General features: G+C 32.4%; 1 protein-coding gene across 1 annotated transcript; it reads left to right on the forward strand.

Moving 5' to 3' along the window:
• The first annotated feature begins 2131 nt into the window (after positions 1-2131).
• Positions 2132-5838, forward strand: LOC124937573 (serine/threonine-protein kinase D6PKL1-like). The gene is made up of 2 exons (XM_047477858.1): positions 2132-3899; positions 4824-5838. The coding sequence occupies exons 1-2, from the start codon at positions 2314-2316 to the stop codon at positions 5656-5658; spliced, it is 2421 nt and encodes an 806-aa protein (XP_047333814.1). The 5' UTR covers positions 2132-2313; the 3' UTR covers positions 5659-5838.
• The last annotated feature ends 1448 nt before the right edge of the window (positions 5839-7286 follow it).

A 7286-nucleotide genomic window follows, 5' to 3' on the forward strand; every position in this document is an offset into this window, starting at 1 on the left:
TTGTTCTTATTTTTACAAGATCGTGTTTTTGTATTTTCTTCAGCTAAAACATGGCATTGTTCGATACTTTCGGGTTCATCGAACGATTTGTTCAATGCTTCATCTTCTCCAGTATTTTCTCTGTTGTATTCCTGAACATTAAAGCCAAAAAAGTTTTGCATTATATATTAATAAAAAATCTTTTATATATTGAAAAATTTACCATTACGACGAATTTTTTTTGTAATGTTTGAGTTCACCCAATTAATAGATCTATGGTTTTAAGTTTGAAGACGATTTTCATTATAGAGAATTGAGAGAGGTATGAAATAACTGAATGAATTTTGAGATTTTTTTATATTTTTTCTAGAAATATGTATGTGCGTGATAGAAGTAAAAGATACAATTTCTAATTATATATTAAATACAATTTCTAATTATATATTAAATAAGAAAAACTATATTAAGTGACATAATTGGGTGATGTTCCATTAAGATGGTCATGACTATGATATGCAATTATAATTGTTTATTTGATATTTTATTATAATTAGTTAAGTAAGTTTTTATCTAAATAATCCTGATAATCCTAATAGTCTAATCAGGGACTGACCTATAATTCGGTGGTGGGGTGACATAAAATTTTTTTAAGGTGGGTTAAAATAAAAGACGAGAAATTTTTGGATAAAACGGTTTAATAAATATAAATTTTACCATTTTTTTAAAAATTAAATAAACAAAATAGTAAATTCGATTGAATTTTAAAAAAATAGGGATAATGTCACATATTAACCGTAATATATATATATATATATATATATTTATTTATTTTTTCAGGGTGGGCTTCGTATAGTCCTAATAATATTTGTGTTCCGTCTAAAATTTTTTTTTTTGTTTTGTTTTAAGTTATTTAAATAATCATTGATAATGATTTTGAGGCCATAATTTTATTAATATAAAACTTAAAAATTATTAATATATATTATAAAATTATAAATAATAATTTAAAATAAAAAATATTTTAATAATTTAATTAATAGATTAAGTGTCACAACCAATAAGAAAGACATGTTATATTTTTGTATTATGATTAATAAAATCAAACCAACACAGCCTAGAACAAAATTATATACATAAAATTATTAATATATTTATTTATAATATTTTATTTTTGAACATGCTTGTTATAAACATTGTCATTAGATTCTCCTATTTAAAAAAAACTAGACATATACATAATAAATTAATAATATTAGTTACTGTTTAATAAAACAATTATTAAAATATAATAAATTAAATTATGTAATAATTATTTCATAAAATATAATTTAATATAGTTTAAAAATATGTTTTGATAATAAGAAGATTATGAATTCTCACTTTATTAACTGTAATTTAAAAAGAGAAATTGAACTATTTCAATTTATCCGAATTGAAGAAGAAACTGTAAGCGGCAAAACAAAACTAAACACGATGTGGGACACAGAAGTCAGGTACACACAGGCATTACTGATTACTGTATTATACAATAGTTCCTTTTTTCTCTCTCCTGCTCGTGTCTTCTCCTTTTGCTGCCTTCTCTCTTCCCCCCACCCAATCTCTTTCTCTGTTTCACCACCGCCGATTCTCCTCACCTCACTAGGGTTTCTCATGTTCAACATTGTTCAGAACCAACCGGATCCAAGCTTCACTTCAGGTCTGATTTCTGTTACCGATCTTGCTTTATTAGCTGCTTTCAAACTACTTGTTTCATCTTCTATTCTCTTTGATCTGTTTCTTCTTTCTTTATATGTTATTTGCTTTGTTCATTGTGATTTACTTCTTTTTTTTCTTTCATTTTGAAAAGGGTGTGATTTTTTTAAGTTGTTTTCCTCCTTGTGTACACTATGAACTAGACTGATTTGGTTGCGTGAAAAGATTTCACCTTGAACTTGATTTTTTCATCAATGAGATCTCTTTTACTACTCTGTTGCAGAGAACCTCAGATGTTCTTGCTTTTTTTGTTGTTATTTTTTCTCTTTTACCTTTTGATTTCCATCTACATGTTGGTTGTTCTTTGAATCCAATGCTTTTCATTACATTTTCTTGACATTTAAATCTCGTGAATTCTTATAAGATAAACTAACATCACTTGCTATGCCTTGAACAGGTATTGAGCTGAAGAATCACTAGATGGTGGTGGGTATTGAGCTGCTGGTATTCCTTAAAATACATGGTGAAACACAACGATCATGAGGCCTAATGCCTGCGAAATGATGACATATTATCGTTCTTAAGGTTCAAGGAAATTGCTTCAAACTGTTGGATGCTCTGTTCCAAGGATAACATCAATTGATGGGTTCGTTTTATGGTAGTACTAGTGAGATTGTTGAAGTCCTAGAGGAAGTGGGTTGCGTTCAAAATGGAAAGAAGACGAATCAAAAAGTTGTACACAATAAGGAGCAGAAGCCCCAATTGCTGAAACTAGGATATGATAGTACCTTGGAAAATGACATCAATAAGCTTTTTGAGTCAATTAGCCTTAAAGTTTCTTCTAAGAATCAGAATTCACCCGATCAAATTACTACAGGCATCTCGAAGAAAAATGCCTTAAAGAAACCAATGAGGGCCGGTGGTAACTCCCCAGGGATTGGATTCTCTGAACCCGTTTCTTTAAAGCAGGCGCTAAGACGGCAATGCATTTCTCAAGCGTCGGAAATGGCCGCATTTAAACGCCTGACGAATCCGATTGGTTCTCCCCGAATATCGGAAGCTGGCATGATCACGAGTATGTACAGGTCGGTTGTAGTTGAAAGTGGCGAATCGAGTGGTTCTGCAAATCGTTTTAGTAGGGACGAGGAAGAAATATCTTCTCCAGGATTTTCTTTGGAGAAAAATGGAAAGGGGATAAAGTCAATGTTGAATAACATCAAACCTGTGGATGAATCCATTGTGACGGAGCAAACAACTAAGGCACAAACTCAAACAACAAAGGGTAAATTTGAGAAATCGGATCCTTCAGGTGAAATTGTTTCAGAGAAGGAAAATGAGTCCGTGGTACCTCAATTAGAACAGAAAAAATCATTACCTAGGTCAAGGCGGAAAGGCAGGTTGCAGATTGCAGCAAACCCGTCTAATACGATCAGGGGTAGCAAGTCATTAAGAAAGGTCTCTCCCTCGACATTCAAATCAGTCCCTAGAAACAGGTCTATTGTCAAGAAGAATTTGAAGCTGGCTTCAGTTCCTACTGAAGACTTCAATATCAAAATTCACAGTCCTACGGAAAATAATAGCAGTCAGTTACTCTGCCAGAGATGTCATTGTACCATGACACACGAAAGTACAGAATCCAGTACTGGGGACATTGTGTTCAGCTCAAACGCTGCAAGCTCATATGGAAAAGGAAGAAGTATTGTAGAAATGGAGAAGAAGTCGAGAATCGTGGAAAAGGTCGATTTCTCACAAAGTTCAAACAGTAGCCTGGGTGATTATAGCACAAGCACTAGCAACAGTGAAGAGAGTAATGCAAGTGGATCAATTTGTGGCAATAGGCCTCACATGGCAAAGGACTCGAAATGGGAAGCAATCCAACAAGCCAATAAACATAGCGGAGGCCTTGGATTGACTCATTTCAGTCTTTTGAAGAAGCTTGGTTCTGGGGATATTGGGACAGTGTATCTTGCTGAACTAGTTGGGACAAATTGCATGTTTGCTATAAAAGTAATGGATAATGAGTTCTTAGCACGGAGAAAGAAGATTACAAGGGCCCAGACTGAAAGAGACATACTTAGGATGCTGGATCATCCTTTTCTTCCCACTTTATATGGTCAGTTTACATCAGATAATTTATCATGCCTTATAATGGAGTATTGTCCTGGTGGCGATCTGCATGTCCTAAGGCAGAGACAACCTGGGAGATTTTTTCCTGAACAAGCAGCAAGGTATTATTAGATCTGAACTCCCATTCTTTCTAGGATTATGATCTGTATTTCCTTAATAATTGAAATGTCAATGGATATCCATAAACCTGGCTGGAGGTTGTGTTTTGTTCATAATAGGCAGACAGCTTAAATGTGTAGACTTTACTTTGTATGGATTTTTTCATGGAGATCTAAGTTTTGTAGATGAAATGTAGATTAGAACATAGAAGAGAATGAACTTAGCCAGATTCAATACTTATTCATATCTGCACATAATACATGCCCATTGATTTACTCTACTAATTATTGTATTACCCTTATATTATTACTACTATCACCTAGTATTTTACATTACTCCCCCCCATCAAAGATATCCTTGATCTCAAGGGGATTGGATGGAGCTTTACAATCGCATCTCCATTTCAATCTCTCTAAACTAGAGAATTCTTTCAGATGTTGACGTTGTAATTGACGTGTTGTGTTGAGGGAAAATCAAGAAGTCCCTCAAATGCTGCATCTGTTTCTGAGGATTTCTTGAAGATGGATGGAGCTTTTATTTTCTTTTTTACTGATGAAGATAACACTACTGATAGTAGTGTAGTTTTTTTCTTCTTGAATTTTAGAAGTTAGCACGACCCCCACAATCTTGGCTCTCCACTTCAACTTAAGGTGTTCTTAGTGTGAATTATACCCGTGATCTTTGGTCTCTTAAACACAATTCTTGTCACTTGAGCTACCCTAATGGGTTAGGATTAGGGTTAGTAGTATAAAGGTAGTGAGTATGAAGGTAGTGAGTTAATGTGTTGGTATCTTATAAATAGCCAGAGTATGTATTCTTTTGAGTAATGAATGAACTTTGATTGAATCTAGATTCTAGGTTATTGTATGTTATTGGGGTTTCTATTCATTTGCATGATATATCAATAATGAAAATTCAATATGCAGGTTTTATGTTGCTGAAGTCCTCCTTGCATTAGAGTATCTACACATGCTTGGAGTTATCTACAGAGATTTGAAACCTGAAAACATAATGGTCAGAGAAGACGGCCACATAATGCTTACAGACTTCGACCTCTCTCTCCGATGTGACGTGAACCCAACTCTACTAAAATCATCATCACTAATCAACGAACCCCCGAAAATCTCAGGTCCATGCACAGGATCCAACTGCATCGACCCCTTCTGTGCGGAGCCAACCTGTCAAGTATCCTGCTTCAGTCCTCATTTCTTACCACCTTCCACAAAACAAAGGAAGAAGACAAAACCCGATCTCCCAACCCGATTCAGATCCCTACCTCAACTAGTTGCCGAGCCAACAGAAGCCCGATCAAATTCCTTTGTCGGGACCCACGAGTACCTTGCGCCAGAGATCATCAAAGGAGAGGGCCATGGGAGTGCGGTTGATTGGTGGACGTTTGGTGTTTTTCTATACGAATTACTGTATGGAAAGACTCCTTTCAAGGGTTCAGGGAATGAAGAGACTTTGGCTAACGTGGTATTGTTGGGACTTAGGTTTCCTGATAGTCCGTTGGTTAGTTTTCAGGCGAGGGATTTGATTAGAGGGCTTTTGGTTAAGGAACCGGAGAATCGGTTGGGGTCACAGAGAGGGGCGGCCGAGATAAAACAGCATGCTTTCTTTGATGGGTTGAATTGGGCTTTGATTAGATGCGCGGTTCCTCCTCAGGTGCCTGAGTTTTTCGAGGTCGATCAGGAAATGGAGATCAAGTATTTGGATTGTGGTGATGATGGAGGAGACCAGCTAGAGTTTGAGTTGTTTTGAAGAAGAAAATGGTGGGAAAAAGAGCAACTGTTATCTTAAGAGATTATTATTATTCAGACTATCCTTTATTTTTCCTTTGGATTTAATTTAAATGTTGAGGAAGAAGAAGAATATGATGTAAATTTATGAATATAAAGTCCCACTGGTTGCTTTTATCAGTTGTATGCTTAAGTTGAGCTTTGGTAGAATTTTGTTTTATATTGTTTCATCTACAAATTTATTATTTATATTTAAACAAGTTTTGTGAAATTCAATCATATTTTTTTATATTAAATAAAAATAAAATCATTTTAACTATTTTAAAAATAATTAATGCTCATACAAAATATATTAATTATACCTCATTTTTTTTTGGTTTAGATAGGTTGGGGGTAAAGATTTCACTTTAAGTGTTTATTTGTCAATATTATTTGCATGGAATAGAATGTGAGAAATTTTTCAAGAGTTTGAAATGTTATTAAACATGATAACTCACTTATTCGAATATGAAGGCAAATTTTCATCTACGAAAAAAAAGTTGGTTGATTTGTCGAAGATGAAAGTATTTCTTAGAAGGAATCACTAGTTTAAACAATTTTAAAATGTCATAATTTTTTTTTTTTTGTAATTGTGGATGTGGTTGTTGTATTCCGTTCTTCATTGTTGTTGGTTTATGTTTTTTTTAAATTAAGTTTAAGATTTCTAGTTTAATTCAAATAATTCATGTCCATATTTTCCCACTTTTGAGATTTTTGTAATGAAATGATTAAAAAAAAATCAATTTTGCTTATACTAAAATTAATTTAAAATAACTTAAAAGAGAAATAAGAAAAAAATATAATATGATTTTCTCTATCTCATAAATGACCAAATTTTAATGTTGTTTAATTATATATATATATATATATATATTATTTAGGAATTTATTACTATCTATCAAATAATAATGAGTTCATTTCAACTTAATACGTTTTAAATTAGAATTAAACTTGTGCGTTTTTGATATTTTAGATACAATAATATTTTTTTTCAAGGAGAACTAGAATGACATCCACAACCATTATTTCGCTTTTAATCAAAATACTTTTAGATAAAATCGAACCCGTAACAGGTATAAATTAAAATTATTATTACAACTAAATAAATTTAATAAATATGCAAGAATATTGGTATCATTTTTTTTAATCTATAAATCTTTATTATTCAGTGTTTGGTGGACTTAATTTACATAAAAGAAGACAAATGTTTAGTTGTTTGTATCACTAATGTGACCACAATTTAAAAACCAATAATGTAACTCAAATTATAAGAGTTGTTTTTAAATGGGTAAAGTGTAACGAGATTCTCACTTTAAAATGTCTTTTAAGTGAAGTAATATTATGATTTTGAGACTCATGTTAGCATTCTCCAATGAAAAAACAAAATAAAATTCAAAACTCTATTATTGTTATTTTTATTATGAAGATATTTTATTTTAATAGTAATAATAAACTAATAATAATGAAAATTGACAATAAGAACATATCTTTGAATTTTGAGAATAGGCCCATCAAAATCTCAATTCCCACAGCCCATCTCTAAAAGCCACCTTTTTTTTATTTTACTTTATTTTCTCTTCAGAATATATTCGTTCGTGCCTTTTCCTTCTC

This window comes from Impatiens glandulifera, chromosome 5, assembly GCF_907164915.1.
Source record: "Impatiens glandulifera chromosome 5, dImpGla2.1, whole genome shotgun sequence".
Classification (NCBI taxonomy): Eukaryota; Viridiplantae; Streptophyta; class Magnoliopsida; order Ericales; family Balsaminaceae; genus Impatiens; species Impatiens glandulifera.

Excerpts from the sequence above, each read along its gene's own strand:
- LOC124937573 (XM_047477858.1), top strand. The coding sequence starts at position 2,314 with ATGGGTTCGTTTTATGGTAGTACTAGTGAGATTGTTGAAGTCCTAGAG. Across the intron at positions 3,900-4,823 it reads TTTCCTGAACAAGCAGCAAG|GTTTTATGTTGCTGAAGTCC; the intron begins GTATTATTAGAT and ends TTCAATATGCAG.